The 21,477-nt window shown below is 43.8% G+C and overlaps 1 protein-coding gene and 1 pseudogene across 1 annotated transcript; one reads left to right on the top strand and one right to left on the bottom strand.

Annotated features, from left to right (window-relative positions):
• Positions 1-723: 723 nt before the first annotated feature.
• APEX2 (apurinic/apyrimidinic endodeoxyribonuclease 2) lies at positions 724-14,657 on the bottom strand. The gene is made up of 6 exons (XM_028093090.2): positions 14,400-14,657; positions 13,304-13,387; positions 6,055-6,235; positions 5,368-5,514; positions 4,545-4,614; positions 724-1,990 (listed from the first exon to the last, which is right to left on the bottom strand). Exons 1-6 carry the CDS (start codon positions 14,554-14,556, stop codon positions 1,082-1,084), a joined length of 1,548 nt encoding a protein of 515 aa, XP_027948891.1. The 5' UTR covers positions 14,557-14,657; the 3' UTR covers positions 724-1,081.
• LOC148163094 (small EDRK-rich factor 2 pseudogene) lies at positions 12,740-12,932 on the top strand (annotated as a pseudogene).
• Positions 14,658-21,477: the final 6,820 nt, after the last annotated feature.

The raw sequence follows: 21,477 nt of genomic DNA, 5'->3' as shown, positions 1-21,477 counted from the left end.
CCCAATGGTTTCAACAAAAATCCAGGGATTGACTCTTCACTGGTAGACCTGGAAACCCTATGCTCATGTAGCCCCTGAAGCCAGGAGATGGAATCAACCCTAACTGAACTGCCTGGAAGAGAAATAGTTCCCCACAACTCTGGAGGTGTTTTCCAGCACACAGAATGGATGTCCCCAATCAGTTATCCTCTCCTCTCCACAGTACCTTATAGAACAGGACCTACCAGCTCTATTTTCCAAGGTGGGAAAGAGACTTGGCTATATAGCAAGAAACTTTTTCAAGGAAATGCTCCCAGTCTTTCCAGGTCATAGCACACAGAAAACATTTGCACACCCAGGTGAACTAATAACATTACTTGCCTAAGAGGCACTCTCTCCTGACATTTGTGCTCTACCTGTCAACTCTAGGGCCTTTTCTTCCCACCCTATAACCTGTTCTGTGGCAGCTGTGGGACACCAGTTGGGAAGCACTGGTTTAAGGCTATGCAACCCACCTGAGCTTTCTACCACCACACCCACCTCCCTTGCTGAACTAACCTCAGCAGTGCAGGGAACCTTTACAACTCAACAGAGCACCTTTATGGTAGTACCACTCCTCCTGCCTCCCCCCTTCCTAGGAGTTCTATCATCAGGCTACAGGCAGCTGGCAAACCTAGTGTTGAGATAATGTCTCTGATTCAACTTCATGAAGCACATCCAAAATGTCTACATGACATCGTGTGCTCAAACAAAAACACAGACTTTATTTAGGCACAGATATATTTCTCAGCAAGAAAGAAAAGGGTTTAAAATCAACTTCCTGGGGCAACTGGTTCCTGTGCACTTCTGACAGGAAGATGGAAAGTGGAGTGGGGGAACTGGGTCACAGCATTAAGAAATAAGAAGCTCACCAATGAGGAGGTGCTAGGCAGGAAAAAGAGAGTCAGAGAGGCCTTAAAGGAGGAAGAGGAAAAGGAAACGTTCTTCAGGAAAGTGGAAGAGGAGGAAGGGTCCTTGGGGAAGAAAGAGGCAGCTTAGGAGGGAGCTGGCTTCAGATTATGTACAGGGTTGACCATGCCAGACATCTGTACCTTGGGTTGGTTCAGCTGGGCCTGCTCCAGAGGAAGAAGTTGCAGCGGGAGGAAGGGTCAGTGGGAGGACCCTGGGGCCTAGCACACATATAGAAGTGGCGGCCCAGATTGGGTCCTGGCTTCTTCACAGTTCGCATTACACATGGCTCCCTGTGACCCCCACAGAGTGGCATGGGCAAGGGGCCCCCCAGCACAGACTTCCAAAAAGAAGTCCGTACCTCCTTCTCATCCTTGGCCTCTGAAGCACTGGCCTGCCCCTCCACCACTTTGGCCATCACCTCCTCTTCTAGAGTCTTTGGGGTCATGAGGGCACCCACACTAGGAAGCTCCAAGATAGGAGAAGCTTGGGGATGATTGGAGGATGGCTGGAAGTAGCTTGTCAGGTTTTTCTGGCCTCTGCTGGAGCCAGCCTGACTTGGCCGAGGCCTGGTTGAGCGCACACGGGCTTTGTTTTGGTGCATCTGTACCTGGGTTTGTTTGCTGAGTCGCAGCGCTGATTGCTTGCACACAGGATCTTGTTTGAGACAAACTAGGAAGCGACGGATCTTGAGCTGGGTGCCTGCAAACTCGGGGAGGAAGCGGGTGCACAGAGGTGGGCACTGTTTTGCTGGCACAGAGGACACACTCAAGACTGCACCCACGGGACAATGGTCAGAGCCCATCACCTCAGGCAGCCGGAAGGAGTCCTGGAAGGTATCTATTACCAGGGTCCGGTCCCCCAACACATAGTCAAGCCGGGAGCCATAATTCAGATGGCGGGCACCACTGACTGCTGACCAGCAGGTGAATGCCCCCTCCTGGTTTGGCTGGAAGCAGCGGTAGCTATCAATGAAGGGCCGTACATGGGACCCAGCCTGGCATCCCAGGTTACTGAGCAAGCCGTCCATCCACTTGCGCCCTGGGTCCTCTTCAAAGCATTCCTGGAGAAGGGGGACAGGGGTGAAGACAGAGGCAAAACTAGATGCCTAGACCTGGAAGAGACTTAAGACTAACTGCTTCATTTTTTCAGACAAGAAAATGTGATTGTTCCAAAAGAAACTACTACTCAGGGTCACACAGCCCAGAACTGGCAGAGCTGGGATTAAATGTCAAATCTGAAAGTGTGTCGTTTACTTAATCAAAGCAATTCTCAGAACTGCTCACCCAAATGATGGAAAGCAGGAAGTTAAAAGTGGTTACCTCTAGGAAGTAGGGCTGGGATTAGGAGTTAAGGAAACTGTTACCTTTTCATTTAAACCCTCTGGAACTATTTGACTTATTTTGTGTGTGTCAAAGGCCTCACAGACCATCTCCTCTCTCCCCCACAAACTCCTCAGCTGAGGAGCTCCAGAAATCCATACCTAAATACTTCCTTCGGCTCTGATCTCCAATTCATCTTCATCCATCCATCCAATCCACCTGGCCTACCCACTCATTCAATGAAAAAAATGTTCAAAGAACATTGATTATGTGCCAGGCATGATACTAGGGACAAAGTGGGAACCTGAGCTTGTCCAGGGGACCAATGAGGCTTCCTTTCAGGAAGTGATCTGGATCTGGAAAGTGAAGGCTGAGCAGGAGCAACGCAGGCAGAAGGTGTTATAAATTGACAGCGCAGCCTCTGTAATGGGCCCGTGGAGAGGGGAAGCATGAACCCAAAAGACAAGGGGAGACCAGACTGGGGACCAGCAGACTGACAGGAGATAATTATCATAGTCCACGTAAACAAGAGATGATAATCACTAAGACTAGGGTAGAGCCAGAGGAGACAAATAAAAATTAAATTAAGAGATGATTTAGAACTAAAATCAACTAACCCACTGATTAGCTGAATGTGGGAAGTGGGGGTAGAGAGGAAGGACAATACTAACATAATTCCCAGGCTTCTGGATGGAGTAGCCAAGGGGATGATGGTGCCATTTAGGGAGATGAAGACTAGAAGAGCCAGTCTTTTGGGAAGTGGACATATTCTGCTATTTTGGAAAGACTGTGTTTGTCATGTGACCTGATACTATTAGTCTTTTCCTGGAAGGAAGACTGTAAGAAGTGCACTTGAGAGATCTAGGATAGTTCTGAACTAAGAAGAAAAGGCATAAAGTTATATGACACTATAGCAGGAAGCAGAAAGAACAGACTGAGTAAATGCCTTATGAGAAATAAGGTTGGAAGGACTGAAGGCTCGTATTTTGTAATGTCCATTCTCTTCCCTGTCACACCGCCACCACCATTCTTTCATTATCTCATTTCTGTTCATTTTCCCAACTGGGAGCCACATCTGTTTATGTGGCTCTTCTGCATACTAGTCCAAAGACTCTTCCTATAGCCCCTACTTTGAGCCAAGCCCAATGCTGAGCTGGACTATGCCAGCATAAGTTACTGATCACTCCCCTCATGAGGCAAGCTAAGGTGAAAACTGGCTTGTAGATTCTAAGGCAATGGTTCTCAAGCCTGACTGTACAAGAAAATCAGCCCGGGACCTTGTAAAACATACTGCTACCCTGGCCCCACACCCAACAGATTCTGATTTAATTGGTCTGGGGTGGCACCAAGGTATTAATTTCTTGTAAAAGTTCCTTGTTCTAATGTGCTGTCAGGGAATGATAACCACTGACCTAGAGGGACTCAAAGATGAAAGGTTCGTACAACAAAAAAAGACAGAGGGTACAGTGAGAAAAGTCAAAATGAAAATAACTTTTTGCAATGGACTGAGAGAAGACAACCTGGCTGCAGTGGACGGAGTGTGTAGGGGTACATGGAAATGGAGATTAAAAAGCCTTCCACACCAGGCCTAGATGTTTTCTTTGCATTGCAGATATAACAGGAAGGTATTGAAAGTTCATGAGCAGGAAACAGTGTATTAGGGAAATGATCAAGGCAATGTGGAATTCAAGGACCTTGAAATCTGGCCCCCAAAGGACTTTCCCGCCCCATCTCCTGCCACTCACTTCCCTTCCCCTGTCAACCCCTACTAAGAATGGGACTTGCAGTTCACCATGCATACCAAGCAAATTCTCACATTGCAGCCTTTGCTCAAGCTAGAATGCTTTGCTTCCCCCAGCCCCAAAGCTGTTTTACTCTTTTAAAATTCAACCATTTTCAGATGCCTCCCTAATGTCTACACTGGCTCAGGAATCCCATATCTCCAGGCTCCCCTAGACTCCTGGCCTTCCATCTCTTGCTTCAGCCCTGAAGATACCTTTCTGTAATTGGCTGGTTACAGGTCCATAGCCCCCTACCATGCTGAAACCTTTGAGGGGCCAAGAGCCAGAACTGACTAGTAACTGAGTCAGCACATGGCTCAGGACCAAGTCCAGGGCAAGAGAGTTATGTCTCCTGAATGAATGAACAATCCTCAGTGCTTTGAGAATAGTTATTTCAAACTAAGCTCTGCTTTTCCATGAAGGAAGCTACCCTTGGACCCAAAATCCAGCAGTGGCTGGCTGGCTAAAGAGAACCACAGTCAGAAGTGAGGAAAGGGGCCTAGAAGAGCCTTACCAGGTTGACTGCATCCCAGTGGTCAATGGGGCGGTGGGCTGTATTCAGGTCACCCAGAATGATCACATGGCTAAAAAACATGACATGGAATTATCAACTAGACATTCAAGAAAGGGAAGCAGTACTCCTGGCCCATTTACTTTCTTCTTGGCCCAAGAACTCAGATCAGCCCCTTCTCACACATTGAGGCCAAGGTGGGAGCCCACAGCAATGCATAGCAGCCTACCTCTCCAATCTTACCATAACCTTGCTCCATTTTATGCCTGACCCACCCAATTCTGATCTCCAAAGATGACATCATTCCCTCTCTGACATGATTGTCTCACTGATCTTTACTTAATGGCATCTTTCCGGTCCTTCAAAGCTGAGCCCAGGTACTTCTTTTAGGAAGCATCCCTTGATTACTCTAACCCACCCTCACTTTCCTGTCCTTCCCTGGGGCAAGACTTTTCATTTGCTCCCAGGCACTTTACCTTCTTCTTCACCTCATTTCATCCTTAAGACTATTCTGTAAGGTAGGGATTCATACACTCACATAACAAGAGAAAATAAAAGCAGAGCTAGCCTCGGGACTCACAGTGAGTAAAAGGAGCCAGGATAGGTGCTTAGAGGTATCTGAGTACAAAACCCATATTTGTATCACTTTACCTGGTCCTCACAGCTCATACAGTGCAGAGCCCATTCAGGTAGGCATGCTAGTGACTCCAACTAGGCTATAAAGGAACTCAAAAGACAAAGATCCCACATCCCTTCCAATGGAGCTTGACACCTAAATGGGTTGGGCACCTAGAACAAGCTCAAGTACCACCCAGGCTTACAATACCTGCCAGCTGCCAGAAGGGCTTCTGCTCGGATCTGCAGCAAGCGATAGAAGCGCATTTTAAAGGACAGCCGCTCAGGTTTCCCAGCATCCGCATGGGGGCAGTACACGTTGATTAGGGTCAAGGTCTTCTCTTTCCCTTCCCATGTGCTGAGGAGAAGAGACGCCCCCACACACCAAGAAAAAGTCATTTCCAAGCCTCCCTTCCCCCACACCATGTGGCTTCCACTTAATGGACTGCCTGTGGGACAGATGTGAAGAAGGGGGCAGAAAGACATGAACGTACTGGCATGCACAGGACTTGGGGACTGACTATAGGTAAGGCAGGGAGAGGGGCATCTAGGGTAACACCCAGGTAAACCAGGTGATGGTGCTGCCATTCATGACAGGACACCCAGAAAGAAAGCAACTTGGGGCAATGAGTTGCCAAGTTGCCTTTGAGGTGCCTGTGGTAATAAAAGAGCTGGACCTGCCAGCCAGTTCCCACTGTAGAGATGAGGAACTCAAAGCTCAGAGGGGAATATGATTTGCGCAAGGTCATACAGTGAGTAACGCAGCCATAACTAGAGTCCAAGAAAGGCAAACATGGGACATATTCCACAATGAATATGTTTGTAAGGTGAGCCTCAGAATCACCACACTAAGAGTAGAAGCAAAAATGCTCAGCGACAAGGGGATGTGGGCTATTACCGGATCTTGTGTTGTGTGAGGAGGGCCCGGCCCTCACTATCCAGAGCCCGAAGCTCCTCTTGGGTGAATTCATCCATGTTTCCATAGCAACCCACGTCCCCATTATGAGTGGCAAGTAGGCCACTCAGGCCTTCTTCAGCAGCCATGGGGGTAGCGCTGTCCTTACAGAAGGTGGCTACACCTGGAGATAGACAGGATACTCTGAAAGGGCCTAGAAGCCAAAAGCCTATTGCACAGCTTCTTGCCCCCACATAGGTCATCTAAGTCATCTTCATCTAGTGTGGCTGCACTGACAACTCTCCCAACTCAAGGGCTATGGATGGGACCCGAGAGACTGAGGCAATTCTATTCACACCCTGGAGTCTCAGTTCCTTCATCTAAAAAAGCCAGAGGGGGCACCTGGACAGCTCAGTCAGTTAAACATCTGCCTTCAACTCAGGTCATGATCCCAGAGTCCTGGGATGGAGCCCCGCACTGGGCTCCCTGCTCAGTAGAAAGCCTGTTTCTCTCTCTCCCTCTGCTGCTCCCCCTGCTTGTGTTTTTTTTTTTTTCTCTCTCTCTTTCTGTCAAATAAATAACATCTTTAAAAAATTTAAAAAAATTCAAAAGCCACAGAACAGCAATAGCTAATAGTCTAAATGTTTTACATGGACACATGGTTAAGTGCTCAAAAAGTGTTAGCTATTATTATCACATGGACTAATTTGTTTAATCCTTATACAGGCATACCCCAATATATTGTGAGTTCTGTTCCAGAACACCACAAAAAAAAATATTGTAATAAAGCAAGCCAAATGAATATTTTGTTTTCCTAGTGCAGATAAGTTATATTGTTACTATACTGTAGCCTATAAAATGTGCAATAACTTTATGTCTAAAAAAACAATGTATATGCCTTAATTAAAAAATACTTTATTGCTGGAGGGGCGAAAAGATGGCAGAGGAGTACGGGACCCTATTCCAGCCAGTTCCCGGAACTGAGCTGGATATCTACCAGACCACTCTGAACACCCACAAAATCAGCCTGAGATGTAAGAAGATAGATCTGGATTTCTACAGATTATCCCAGGCGGTTGGTTTTGAGATACAAAGCAGGGAGCCATTATTCTGTGGGCAGATATCGGAGAATAAACAGAAGGGGGAGGGAGCCGTCAGGATCCTGCCTGCCGGTGAGCAATAGCCTCCCGCGCTGTGGACCAGGCACAGACTCGCAGACCAATAGCAGCAGGGAAAGGACTTTAGGGAAGCCCCCCAGACGGAAACCCGGAGCAGCAGGGCCAGAATCCATGAAATTAGAATCAGAGAAATAAGTGACACCATGAAACGTTCCAATGTCAGAATTATTGGAATCCCTGAGGGGGTGGAGAGAGAAAGGACTAGAAGATATATTTGAGCAAATCATAGCTGAGAACTTCCCTAATCTGGGGAATGAAACAAACATTCATGTCCTAGAGGCAGAGAACACCCCTCCCAAGATCAAGGAAAACAGGCCAATGCCCCAGCATGTAATACTCAAACTCGTAAATCTTAGAACCAAGGAAACCATCTTAAGGGCAGTTAGGGCAAGAGATTCCTTAGGTACAGAGGGAGGAACATCAGAATAACGTCAGACCTATCCACAGAGACCTGGCAAGCCAGAAAGGGTAGCCAAGACATATTCAGGGTACTAAACGAGAAGAACATGCAGCCAAGAATACTTTATCTGGCAAGGCTGTCATTCATGGATGGAGAGATGCAGAGCTTCCAAGACTGACAGAAACTGAAAGAGTATGTGACCACTAAGCCAGCCCTGCAAGAAAGATTAAGGGGGGGTTCTATAAAAGGAGAAAGACTCCAAGAGTGATATACAACAGAAATTTACAGGGACAATCTATAAAAACAATGTCTTCATAGGTAACATGATGACAATTAATTCATATCTTTCAATAATCACTCTCAATATGAACAGCCTAAATGCTCCCATAAAACGACACAGGGTTGCAGCTTGGACAAAAAGACAGGACCCATCCATATGCTGTCTACCAGAGACTCATTTTGAACCTAAAGATACATCCAGACTGAAAGTGAAGGGATGGAGATCCATCTTCAATGCCAACGGACCTCAAAAGAAAGCTAGGGTAGAAATTCTTATAACAGACAAATTAGATCTTAAACTAAAGACTGTAGTTACAGACACAGAAGGACACTATATCATTCTTAAAGGGTCTATCCAACAAGAAGATCTAACAATTGTAAATATCTATGCACCCAACATGGGAGCAGCCATCTATATGAGCCAACTGTTCCCCAAAATAAAGAGTCATATTGGTAAGAATACGTTAATTCTAGGGGACCTCAATACTCCACTCTCAGCAATGGACAGATCATCTAAGCAGAAAATCAACAAAGAAACAAGAGCTTTGAATGATACACTGGACCAGATGGACCTCATAGATATATACAGAACATTCCACCCTAAAACAACAGAATACTCATTCTTCTCTAGCGCACACGGAACTTTCTCCAGAATAGACCACATACTGGGTCACAAATCAGGTCCCAACCGATACCAAAACATTGGGATTATTCCCTGCATATTCTCAGACCATAATGCTTTAAAACTGGAACTTAATCACAAGAAAAAATTTGAAAGAAATTCAAACACTTGGAAGCTAAAGACTACTCTGCTCAGGAATGTTTGGGTCAACCAGGAAATCAAAGAACTTAAACAATTCATGGAAACAGAGGAAAACAAAAACACATCAGTTCAAAACCTATGGGATACTGCAAAGGCGGTCCTAAGGGGGAAATAAATAGCCATTGAAGCCTCACTCAAAAAAACAAAAAATCCCGAATTTACCAACTAACTCTACACCTTAAAGAACTAGAGAAAAAGCAACAAACAATGCCTAAGCCACCCATTAGAAGAGAAATAATAAGATTACAGCAGAGAGCATGAATTAGAAATCAGAAACACAGATCAGATCAAGGAAACTAGCAGCTGGTTCTTTGAAAGAATTAATAAGATCGATAAACCACTGGCCAGACTTATCCAAAAGAAAAAACAAAGGACCCAAATTAATAAAATGATGAATGAAAGGGGAGAGATCATGACTAACACCAAAGAAATAGAAACAATTATTAGAAATTATTATCAACAACTATATGCCAATAAACTGAGCAATCTGGATGAAATGGAGGCCTTCCTGGAAACCTATAAGCTGCCAAGACTGAAACAGGAAGAAACTGACAACCTGAATAGGCCAATAACCAGTAATGAGATAAACCTCCCAAAAAACAAAGAGTCCAGGGCCGGATGGATTCCCTGGGGAATTCTCCCAAACATTCAAAGAAGAAATAATTCCTATTCTCTTGAAGCTCTTTCAAAAAACAGAAACATAAGGAAAGCTTCCAGACTCATTCTATAAGGCCAGCATTACCTTAATCCCCAAACCAGGCAAAAAGACCCCATCAAAAAGAATTTCAGACTGATATCCCTAATAAATATGGATTCCAAAATATTCAACAAAATCCTAGCTAATAGGATCCAACAATACATCAAAAGGATCATCCACTGTGACCAAATGGGATTTATCCCCGGGATGCAAGGGTGGTTCAACATTCGCAAATCAATCAGTGTGATAGAACACATTAAGAAGAGGAGAGAGAAGAGCCATATGGTCCTCTCAATTGATGCAGAAAAAGCATTTGACAAAACACAGCATCCTTTCCTGATTAAAACTCCTCAGAGTATAGGGATAGAGGGAACATTCCTCAAGTTCATAAAATCCATCTATGAAAAACCCCAGCGAATATTATCCTCAATGCGGAAAAGCTGAGAGCCTTTCCCTTAAGATCAGGAACACGTCAAGGATGCCTACTCTCACCACTATTGTTCAACATAGTACTAGTAGTCCTAGCAAGAGCAATCAGACAACAAAAAGAAATAAAAAGTTTTCAAATGGGCAAAGAAGAAGTCAAACTCTCTCTTTTCACAGATGACATGATACTTTATGTGGAAAACCCAAAAGACACCACTCCCAAATTACTAGAACTCATACAGCAATTCAGTAATGTGGTAGGATACAAAATCAATGCACAGAAATCAGTTGCTTTCTTACACAATAACAATGCAACTGTAGAAAGCGGAATTAGAGAAACGATTCCATTTACAATAGCACAAAAAACCATAAGATAACTCGGAGTAAATCTAACCAAAGAGGTAAAGGATCTATACTCTAGGAACTACAGAACACTGATGAAAGAAATTGAAGAAGACACAAAAAGATCGAAAAACATTCCATGCTCATGGATCGGAAGAATAAACATTGTTAAAATGTCTATGCTACCCAGAGCAATCTATACCTTCAATGGCATCCCGATCAAAATTCCAATGACATTTTTCAAAGTGCTGGAACAAACAATCCTAAAATTTGTATGGAATCAGAAAAGACCCCGAATCACCAAGGAAATGTTGAAAAAGAATAACAAAGCTGGGGGCATCAGGTTGCCTGATTTCAAGCTATATTACAAAGCAGTGAACACCAAGACAGCATGGTACTGGCACAAAAACAGACACATAGATCAATGGAACAGAATAGAGAGCCCAGATATGGACCCTCAACTCTATGGTCAAATAATCTTCGACAAAGCAGGAAAAAACATGTAATGGAAAAAAGACAGTCTCTTCAATAAATGGTGCTGGGAAAATTGGACAGCCACATGCAGAAGAATGAAACTCGACCATTCTCTAACACCATACACAAAGATAAGCTCAAAATGGATTAAAGACCTCAATGTGAGACAGGAATCCATCAAAATCCTAGAGGAGAACATAAGAAGTAACCTCTTTGATGTCAGCCACATCAACTTCTTTCATGATATATCTCCAAAGCTAGTGAAACAAAAGCAAAAAATGAACTTTTGGGACTTCATCAAGGTAAAAAGTTTCTGCACAGCAAAGGAAACAGTCAACAAAACAAAGAAGCAACCCAAAGAATGGGAGAAGATATGTGCAAGTGACACTACAGATAAAGGGCTGGTATCCAAGGTCTACAAAGAACTTCCCAAATTCAACACCCAAAAAACAAATAATCAAGGCAAAATATGGGTAGAAGACATGAACAGACACTTCTCCAAAGAAGACGTACAAAGGCTAACAGACAGATGAAAAAGGTTCATCATCATTAGCCATGAGGGAAATTCAAATCAAAACCACACTGAGTTACCACCTTACACCAGTTAGAATGGCAAAAATGGACAAGGCAAGAAACCACAAATGTTGGAGAGGTTGTGGAGAAAAGAAAACCCTCTTACACTGTTGGTGGGAACGCACATTGGTATAGCCACCTTGGAAAACAGTGTGGAGATGCCTCAGAAAATTAAAAATAGAGCTACCCTATGACCCAGCAATTGCACTCCTGGGTATTTACCTCAAAGACACAGATATAATGAAAAGAAGGGCCATATGCACCCCAATGTTCATAGCAGCAATGTCCGCAATAGCCAAACTGTGGAAAGAGCCAAGATGCCCTTTAACAGATGAATGGATAAAGAAGATGTGGTCCATATATACAATAGAATATTAGTCAGCCATTAGAAAGGATGAATACCCAACTTTTACATCAACAGGGATGAGACTGGAAGAGATTATGCTAAGTGAAATAAGTCAAGCAGAGAAAGGCAATTATCATATGGTTTCTCTTATTTGTGGAACATAAGGAATAGCATGGAGGACATTAGAAGGAAGGGAAAAATGAAGGGGGAGAATCGGAGGGAGAGATGAACCATGAGAGACTATGGACTCTGCGAAAGAAACTGAGGGTTTTAGAGGGTAGGGGGGTGGGGGGATGGGTTAGCCCAGTAAGGGTATTAAGGATGGCATGTACTGCATGGAGCACCGGATGTTATACGAAAACAATGTATCGTGGATCACTACATCAAAAACTAATGATGCATTGTATGGTGACTAACATAACATAATAAAATAAAATTTAAAAAAATACTTTATTGCTAAAAAAATGCTGTCATCTGAGCTTTTAGCGAGTTGCAAGCACTGATCACAGATCACCATAACAAATATAATGAAAAAGTTTGAAATATTGTAAAATTACCAAAAAGTGACAGAGACATGAAGTGAGCAAATATTGCTGGAAAAATGGTGCCAAGAGTTTTGCAACACAGGGTTGCCATAAAACCTTTTATTTATAAAATATGCAATATCTGCAAAACATAATAAAGTGAAGTGCTTTACATATATGTATATATAAAAATATATTTATATAGATATGTAAATTCATATATTTGTTATATATTTACATATAATATTTATATATAAACTTATATATATATTATATATATATATACATACAAACAAGGTATACCTGTACTAACCCTAGGAGTTAGGCATTATCTACATTTCTCAGCTGAGAAAGCTGAAGTATAAAGAGATTGACTAAATTGCCAGAGGGTACACAGCTAGGAAGTGAGGTAGGATTCAAACTCTGGCAGTCTGACTCCAGAGCTCATACAATTAACTACCACATGACTGACTGTGCTTCCAAAGTCAAACAGGATAATTTTACACATAAAAACTATCCTTCACGTAGCTTTATGTGACTTTAGCTCTGTGGACGAAAAGCCTGGGGCATCACAACATCAGACAGAGAAGATGCAATGGAAGTAAGCCAGAGCTGCTGCCCTCCTCATGACCCATGGTAACTTGCATTAGCTCAACCGCCAGAAGAATATGAAAAAGCAGAGCTACTAGGTTAAGGAAAAGTGCCAAGGTGACAGGCTTTCTGCTGACACCTGCAAGCAGAGGGACTCAGAGGTCATGCAGCAGAAGCAGAAAAAGGCAAAGGAGAAGGAGGAACCCAAGTAGCTTTGTGGCTTCGTGTCCAACCCTCTTGGCCTCCCCGTGTACCTGGAGCCAGCCCCACCATGCTCGCATTTTCTCCTGTAGTGCCCACAGATCCCAACACCAATGGCATTCCTTTTGCCCTGAGTCTGCAGATCCCTTTTGTGTTTCTTTCCCCTCAGGTAGCCTCTCTTCCTCTGGGCCATCCTGGGAGTGGGGTGTTACTCCTTCCCAGTGTTTTTTATTCCTGTGGGGTTCAACCCAAAGTATTAAAAGCAGCTTTGTAATTTAAAAAAAAAATTAAAAATAAAAGCCTGAATTTCTTACTACCTTCTCATCAAATATTGGAAACTCTTTCACTCCTGACCTGCTTCCATCACTAATTTAAAGTCCCCAGAAAGCCCCATTTACCAGAATAGCCACTGCGGTTACGGCTGAAGCTGAAATAGGAGTTATAGCCCTCAATGATAGCCAGGGGCTCTGTCAGCACATCCCCTGCAAAAAAAAAAAAAAAAAAAAGATGTAAGATTGCGTCAGAGATAAAAGTAGGGCCCAGGACACACAAGAGTCTGGAATTAAAGTTGTAGGCTAATTCCTTGCACACATCAGAGCCAGAGTTGGGAGAAAAAATGAAGTATCTATGATTAGAGAAGGAGCTAGAATGGTGGGGACTAGAGAGGGAATTGATATCAGAATAAGAAGGGGGTAGGCTATGGAATGGGGGGAGGGAAATTAGGTGGGGGGAAGCTAGTGATTAAGTGAGCGGAGGGAGCTGGAGGTGGGAAATGGAATATGGGAGGGAGAAATGGGAATATGAGGTAGGAGAGGAAGGCAATTAGAGGATCTGAATTGGGGATGGAGGAAAAAGTTGTTACAGGGTCTTAGAGGGGGGTGCAAGGGAGAGGGAAGGCATGGAGGGTGTTGAGCTAGGGTGGGAGAGAGAGGGAACTAGGGGATCTAACCTTGGCGTGGGACATGAGATAGAAATGGTAAGAGGTTCTGAGGCTGGGAAGGAGAAATGGGGGTAGAGCTCTAGGGGATCTGACAGGAGAACTGAGGATCTGAGATAGGTAAAAAGGAAGAAATCAGGGAGTCTGAGCTGGGGGCAAAGATGGGGTGGGAATTAAAGGATGTGAGCTGGGGACAGGTAAGGGGACTTGGGGGGATCTAACTTGGGAGTTGGAGCTGGACAGTGTGTGAGGAGGAAATTTGGGGTACTGAGCTGGGGCAGGAGAATGAGTGGGAATTAGAGGATCTGTGCGAGGATGAAGGTTGCACAGGTGAGGGAATTAAAGTTCTGCTGAGGACAGGAGATGAAGTAGGAATTAAGATATCAAGCTGGAGTGAGAAATAGGGGTTGAGGGGTAGGGGATCAGGATTTTGAACTGGGTCTAAGAGGAAGACTCTACGGATAGAGATATGGTAAAATAAATGAAAATTAAGTAGGGGACAAAAGTTAGTGGGAAAGATAAAGTATGGTAGGGATCCTGGATTTTTGAGCGCTGACTGGTCACTTTGGTCTCCTGAAGGCAGACAATGTCGGCATCCAGCTTGTCCAAAATGCGCTCCACGGCCATGGCTGCACAGTTGCTGGGCTCCTCGTATATCATGCCTTGCAGGGGGCTCCGGATCCCATTGATGTTCCAGCTCAGCACGCGCAACATTTCGACCGCGAACTGCAACACCACACAATCCGCGCCCAACCTAGGAGACACAGGACGGCTGGACACCCCCAAATTGGCCAGATCCCGCCTTCCGCGCGCATTGGCGCATGCGTTCTCTTGCGCGCCACCAAGGTGTGGCGAAGGTGGGGCGGGGCTTCGATCCCCTCAGTTCTCATTGGCGGGAGGAGCGGAAGTTGATGGGGTGGTGCAGATGCCTAGGAGGAATGAACGACAAAGGAAGTCGTCCAATTAGGCTCCTCCTCCTTCCTCCTCCCGCCGCACACCAGCCCAAGCACCAGAGTCTGTCTGCCTTTCCGTGCTGCTCACAAGCTCCTGTGGTGCTTCCAATAACTTACAGATGGGACTTCGCCACTTTTTAAGCAGCGGAACCTTGAACGAAACCGCGCGGCAACCGAAGCCCCGCCCCCAGCGCGACTGACCTTAACCTCCAAGTGCGCCGCTGGCATCCTGGGAGTAATTGCTGTAACTGTGCTGGTGTGGGAGAGGGGAGGCTCGAAGGGAACCGCGCAGCTAGAGGGAGCAGTAAGAAGTGCTCTAGTGGAATTAGACTTAGAAGGCCCCTGGCCTTATAGGGCAAAGGGAGGGGAAGAGAGGAAGCTGTCTCAAGCCCACCCTATAACCATTATTTGTCCTGGGCCTTATAACATTCCTAAGGACATGGCCCAACACACACTTTTTCGTGGCTCCATTTCTCAAATGAGTAAAATCGAGGCCCAGGGAATTTAAGTGGGCTACCCTAGCTCCAGAACAACACTGTCTCCCAGTGTACCCCATGGCTCTTCCATACGCATTATTTGTTTCATTCTCTGGACAGCCCTGTAAGGGGTATTAAGGCTAAGTATGACAGAATGAGTGAATTCACCCCAGCCTCACGGGAAGTGGTAGAGCCAGGATTCAAAGCCTATCTTAATCAGCTCAAGGAATACTTTCCTGAATAAGTTTTTCCTAACACCCACACACTTCCCCAGTTAGGTCTTTTCCTCTGGGCCCCCACAGCACCCTCTGGTCCTTTCTGTCACATCACTTATCTCAGTGCACAGCTACCATTGATACCTGTTTTTGTCACACAACTACCAGTTGCTCTACCTACTTGAGGGCAATGACCATGTCTGATTTATCTTCTTAGCGCCATCCTCTAATCTAGGGCACAGTATATATTAGGAGTCAATATTTCCTAACTGAATAAACAAACACAGGGCAAATGCAAGAGCAACAGATTAGTGACTTGTCTTTGAGAACACAAAAATAGGAATAATAGACATTCCCAATGTCCAAGGAAAAGCATGACTTTGCATTCTTAGGTTCCTCACCCCAAACTGCAGCATAATTTTCCCCCAGAATTCCATAGCCTTAGAGCCATCATCCTCAATGTCTGCAGAAAAGACCCAAAGAGCTGCTTTTCCTCCTAGAGGACTTAAAGATTACCTTCCAGTTGTTGCCATCAGGATAAATAGCTCTGCAATTAAAGTAAAAATGTTGGTGCTTTGAGCTTTTTCATGCTTTGGTGGTTATTGCCTCAGGATTGAGTCCCAGGAGTGGGATAACTAGGACAAAGGAAATTAACATTTTTATTGCTCTTGCTTCATATTGCCAAATCACTGTCCAGTAAGAGATCATGCCCATTCACACTGAAGACCAACCTGCAACTCAGACCCGAGGAAATCCAGATCTAGCCGTCTACATTGCTGGTTTTAATTTCCGCATTCTGCAGTTGCTTGTTAATATTAGTTCTGACCTTTGCGGCAAGGTGAACACATGGTTGACCTAATGCGAAAAGGCTCCGGATGGCTCAGGAACTTCCTTGACAACTAGCACAGCTGATATTTCAAGAGTGCCCACATGCCCCTCTTACCAAGGGTATTTCCACAGCCTTTTCAAGGAACCAACCAACGCCTCCAGACTCCCTCTTTGACGCCATCCCTGTACCTGCTTTGAAGGTCTAAATGCAAGAAAGCTGTGTGGTCGGATAATTAGTGATGGAAGAAAAAACCTCTAGGAGAACAGGTAGGTGAGACAGAAGGAAAAATAGATAGGGGTACACAAATCCAAATCCATTCTTTAGGCTCTCTGGAAAATTTTCTTTATATAGGGGTTACTTGAAGTGTGCCTTAAAGGGTATGGGAGAGTTGGGGGAAAGATGATATCTATATCTAATTATCTATCTACCTATCTGTCAACCATCCCCACCTGTCTTTGTGGGACACTGACCAAAAGGGCAGTTCCCTAGCACCTTTAGAAGTCTATCTTGATCTATTCCAGTTTTGAGTGAACTGGATGGTAGGGATTATATCTCGCACTTCTCCAATGGTGTATAAAGTGGGTCTGGTTTGCTGTGGCACTTTGAACAAGCTTTTCACCTTCTCTGGGCTTCAATAACCTCCTTACTAAAATGGAAATTGAAGTCTCTGGCCTATTTCCTATTTCCAGAGGGCTGTCTCAAGATGAAGAGGAGTAGGAGAACAGGAACCAAATTTCTGGAAATGTTTCAGGACTTCCATGCTCTGTCTGAGATTAGTGATCCTGTTTTTTTTTTCTGTAGCCTCCATGGGTAATACCACCCACAGGCCTCCAGCTGCTCTTCTCCCGGAGTGACTATGGGCTGTAGAGAGCCACTCCTAGGTAGGATGCAGTGAGCCTTGGGCCCCAGGCATGGGGCTGAATATAGTGGGGGGATAGTGAGCCAGTGGCTTTGAGCAGTGGCTACAAAGGAAGTGGTACCTAGGCTGCTGCCACAGAAAGCCTAATACGTATCAGCACATAAACTATAAGCATGTGGCCAATCTCCCCTGTACATCCTTGTCCCCCACAAATGCATTTATACCCACACACTCCCAAGAATTACTAATAGAGATACCCCATTTGTGATTTTGTAACCCATGAGTATGGTCTTAATAATGCTTTTAATAGGATTCTTCTATGCACCCCATACTTTGGGAAGATGGTCAGGATCTGTGGGCCTCAGGAAGTCACACTGTGTGCTTTCTCTCCCTAGAGTTAACCCCATTTTAGAATTTGTGGTTCAGATCTTGGTCTTGAGTGAGTCTCTGATACTGAGTGAACTCTTTTTCTGCAACCTGTTAATTGGACTTTTTCGGGGTAGGGGACTTCATTCTTTTGTTTATTCTATTCTACCCCATTCAAGGTTGAGAAACTTCCTTGATACCACCTTGTATTTTCAGACCCAGTTAGTTTGCCCACCCAGTTCCCTGCATAGATCTCAGTTATAATATTTAACTTTCTGAATGGGGAATTATTTGTCTATATGTTCATCTCATCTAGGGCAGAGAGATAGATTGTACAAATACTCATTGAGCAAGTGTCTCCTCTTTGCCAGCACCTGAGCTGGACACTGGAAACATTCATCTCAGATAATTGAGGTCTAGTCCCCATCCTCAAGGAACTCACAGTCTAGTAAGGAAGTACACCAGTAAAAACTGGTGGATACTTGCTCAGATAAATGGAATCATATAGACAATATGAAAACTAAAGATAATGCCTATCCCAGGTTACAGGGAAAGTTTCCCAGAGGAGGCAACATTGAACCAGTTCTTGAAGAGTGAGTCAGATTTCATTGAGAATGGAAGGAAAGAGAAGGTATTTCAGGTAGAGCAAAGGTCCAGAGGTAAAAAAGTATATGTTATGTTTGGGGACTCATTGAGTCAGCCAGTGCAGTTTAAGCATGGGGGTCTAAAGAGAGACATGGCTAGAGAATTAGGTTGGGGCTTGATTTAGAACAGCCATTCTGAGACCTTTCCATAAAGCTTGTTTAGTTCTCCTGCTTCTAGGATCAAAGTTGGTAACAGAGGTAAACAAACAAAAAAACCCAGATAAACAACACACACATAACCACAAAAGCAAAATAAAACAAAACAACACAACAATAACAACAACAAACAACCAGCCAGCTAGTTCCAGTTCCAGGCAATTTTAACTTGGGTTTTCAAGCCTGGACCCCAGGTTTACCCTTTCAGACCTTGCCAATAGCCTGCTAGCCTCCTATCTCAGATTTCCTGCTGCTAAAATTATCTTTCTGCCTCTTGGCAGGGTCATGAGGACAAAACTATAAACATAGAAGGGGGTTCATGTGACTGGCTCAATTACCTTGGACAAGCTACTTCCCCTCCCTAGACCTTAGTTACCCTAAGAAACTAGTGAGAATGTTTGTAAGGAGCAACTAGGATATGGAGTATGTTGTTACTTTGTGGGCAATGGAAAACTTACATGTAAAGGGTTATTAAGATTATTAGCATTGCAAATCAAAGTGAGATATTACCTTAGATCTATCAGAATGGGTAAAATCAAAAACACAAGAAATAACAAGTGGCAAGGATGTGGGAGAAAAAAAGGAATCTTCATACACTGTTAGTGAGAATGCAAATTGATGGAACCTCTGTGAAAAACAGTATGGAGGTTCCTCAAAAAATTAAAAATAGAAATAGAAATACCATATGATCCAGCAATTCCACTACTGGGTATTTACCCAAAGAAAATTAAAATACTAACTCAAATAGATATATGCAGCCCTATGTTTATTGCAGCCTTATTTACAAAGCTAAGGTGCAGCCCAGGTGTCCATCAATAGTTGAATGGATCTGATACACACACACACACACACACACACACACAATGGAATACTACTCAGGCATAAGAGGCATAAAAAGAAGGAGATCTTGCCATTTGCAATGACATGGATGGACCTAGAGAGTATTACGATAAGTGAAGTCAGTCAGAGAAAGACAAATATATGATTTCACTCATTTGTGGAATTTAAGAAGCAAACAAGAATAAAGACAACACACTCTTGAACAGGAGAACAAACTGGTGGTTGCAGGATGGGGTTGATGAGGGGAGGGGTAGAATAGTTAGAGGGGATTAAGAGCACTTAAATCTAGATGAGTACTGAGAAACGCATAGAATTATTGAATTATACTGTACACCTGAAACTAATATAACACTGTGTTAATTATACTTCAATTAAAAAAGTAACAAAAATATACAAAATATGCAATATTGCAATGTCAGAAAAAGAAAAAAAAAACAACTCAGTAGCTAGCAAAGCCAATGCTGAGGAAAAAAAAATATTAGCATTGGCAGAGTAATACTTATTAGGAGACTTATTAGGATTAAGAGAGTTGTATCTCTTCCAAAGTCTAGTTCTGAAACTCTAAAGGTTCTGAGATAATTTGGAATACCACATTCTTAAGTCAAGCTAAATTGATCAATTAACAGAAAAAAGCCTTGGACTGGGAAAAATCAGGTCCTCATTGTTCTGACTTGGGCACTTGTTTACTACAGGACCTTAGGAAAATACTTCCCCTCTCTAGGCCTCCATTTTATTACCAGAGAAGATCAGATGAAATGATTTCTAGGGCCTTTGTATCACAAAACCAAAAAAGTAAAAGTAAATTTACCTTTCTAATTGATTGGCAGGAGCTCTTTATTATAAATGTTAACTCTTTGTTATATGTTATAAATTCCCCTTATTGTTTCTTGTATACCCAGCATTACATTAGAAGTTTCAGATTAGCCAAAGAGGTGATTGATCATTTACGTCACAAAGGGAATAGGTGTTAACTAATGTATTTTGAACATTTCCCAGGTTGCTTTATGTGTATAAACATGTTGAGTTTTCAACAACTTTAAGTGGGTAGATACTCTTATCAGATGAAAAAACTGAGGCACTGTAAATTTAAGTTTTCTGCCCAGGATCTCATAATGGGGGAAGAGGTGGGATTCCACTCAGGTAGTATGGCTCCCCAAGCCCATTGCTGTTAACCACTGTGATTCACTGCCTCAGTAAATTCATTTAGATGGGCAGGCTCCAAAATGTATTGAAGGTTTGGGTTGATTTATACACAACTAGAGGGAATCTAACCTTTGTATAGACTAGGATACTGAGAATAAACTTTTAGGGAACTTCTTAAAAGGCAAAGTGCAGCCAAGAACATTGGAGGAAAGGGATTAGAGATTTCTATACCCAAAAGCTTGTTCCTGTGTAGCCCAGTTCAATGGAAGAAAGTTGAGATTCCTTGTAGCCAATCATTGGAGGTTCATCAGGGGGTGGGAAGGTTGCAAAAGAATGAAGTAAGAGTACACTTGGACATATTCCAGGTATGCTGTGTCATTACATGAGCTCTTCCCCTCCAGGGGAAGGGGGGAAGGTAAAGTAGACACATCTGGGTGGGATGGCTCTGGCCTATGGACTTGTCCTACTTTGAGGTCATTGCTCCCTGCTCCCCACACTCAGCCTGCTGCAGCCTTCACCCTAAGCCTCCATCTCCTCAGCTTGGCATGAAGAACTGTAGTCAAGTTCTGGATCAGATCACGAGGCCCTTCTCCCTAGGACACCTAATGGCAGCTGGCAGCCATGTATGCAGTGCTTACTATCTCTCCCCACAGAAATGGCTACATTCACTTCTCTTCCCAAGGTGTCAGGTTTACTCTAATTTATTTAGCCTTGGCTGGGAAGAACATAAAGATGATCAGATGGTGCCCATCTCTCCCAAGAGTGACCCCAAGCAGCACATTTTAGGAGGGAGAGGCCCTGTGGTAGGAAAGGCAGCGGAATTCAGGGGAAGACAATGGTCGCAATAACATTTTGGGTGGGAGGAAACAGTGAGACAATGAGCCTTTCCACTTCCAGTTCTGGTTTTTGATTGCTAGCTCAAAACTGCATTTTTCAATAGGGATTTTGTTTGTGCTTGAGAACCTTGAATTCTGATGTGGATCTCTGTTTCTGGGTTAGAACTTGACATTCTACTTGGGCCCTTTTTTTTTTTTAATTATTTCAAAGCTGTGAAAGCGGCTGAGACCTGCCTCCATCACCTTTACCTTTTCCACCCCATACAGGATATAAGCACATGATCTTTGGTCTTTTATTTGCATGTTCTACTAGTCCTG

Source organism: Eumetopias jubatus, unplaced genomic scaffold (genome assembly GCF_037043125.1).
Source record: "Eumetopias jubatus isolate StellerSeaLion01/CBP00866 unplaced genomic scaffold, mEumJub1_p1.0 scaffold_11, whole genome shotgun sequence".
Classification (NCBI taxonomy): Eukaryota; Metazoa; Chordata; class Mammalia; order Carnivora; family Otariidae; genus Eumetopias; species Eumetopias jubatus.
Note: the sequence above shows the minus strand (reverse complement) of the source record. Positions and strands in the feature narration are given on the sequence as shown.

What these genes read in the sequence shown, in the direction of transcription:
- APEX2 (XM_028093090.2), bottom strand. Translation starts at nt 14,556, where the DNA reads ATGTTGCGCGTGCTGAGCTGGAACATCAATGGGATCCGGAGCCCCCTG. An exon ending in TCAGGAGACCAAAGTGACCA is followed by an intron (nt 13,388 to 14,399) that starts GTCAGCGCTCAA and finishes TTTTTTTTGCAG; the next exon opens with GGGATGTGCTGACAGAGCCC. An exon ending in CTCACACAACACAAGATCCG is followed by an intron (nt 5,515 to 6,054) that starts GTAATAGCCCAC and finishes TCTTCTCCTCAG; the next exon opens with CACATGGGAAGGGAAAGAGA.